The 294-nt window shown below is 65.6% G+C and overlaps 1 protein-coding gene across 1 annotated transcript in view; it reads left to right on the top strand.

Annotated features, from left to right (window-relative positions):
* The window catches only part of CHST7 (carbohydrate sulfotransferase 7), a 9,869-nt gene that overhangs the window by 8,539 nt on the left and 1,036 nt on the right, over window positions 1-294 (top strand). Inside the window, 1 exon segment of the mRNA XM_027765627.1 lies at window positions 6-294. This exon segment is cut by the window's right edge and continues 550 nt beyond it. Coding sequence (XP_027621428.1) covers window positions 6-294 — 289 coding nt within the window.

The raw sequence follows: 294 nt of genomic DNA, 5'->3' as shown, positions 1-294 counted from the left end.
CGAAGCCTGGGAATGGGGAGCTGGGGGGCGGCGGCGGCTGGGGAGCGCGAGCAGGGCGCAGAGGCGCGGCCGGTCGCTGAAGGGGGTGCGGGCCAGTACCCCGGGTTTCTGGGCAACCTCAGCAGCGCCGTCGGGGAGGCGGTGTCTCGGGAGAAGCAACACATCTACGTGCATGCCACTTGGCGCACTGGCTCGTCCTTCTTGGGAGAGCTCTTTAACCAACACCCGGACGTTTTTTACTTGTATGAGCCCATGTGGCATCTATGGCAGGCACTGTATCCGGGCGACGCCGAG

Source organism: Tupaia chinensis, unplaced genomic scaffold (assembly GCF_000334495.1).
Source record: "Tupaia chinensis unplaced genomic scaffold, TupChi_1.0 Scaffold138988_1, whole genome shotgun sequence".
Lineage (NCBI taxonomy): Eukaryota > Metazoa > Chordata > Mammalia > Scandentia > Tupaiidae > Tupaia > Tupaia belangeri.
This window is presented reverse-complemented; position numbering and strand designations above follow the sequence as displayed.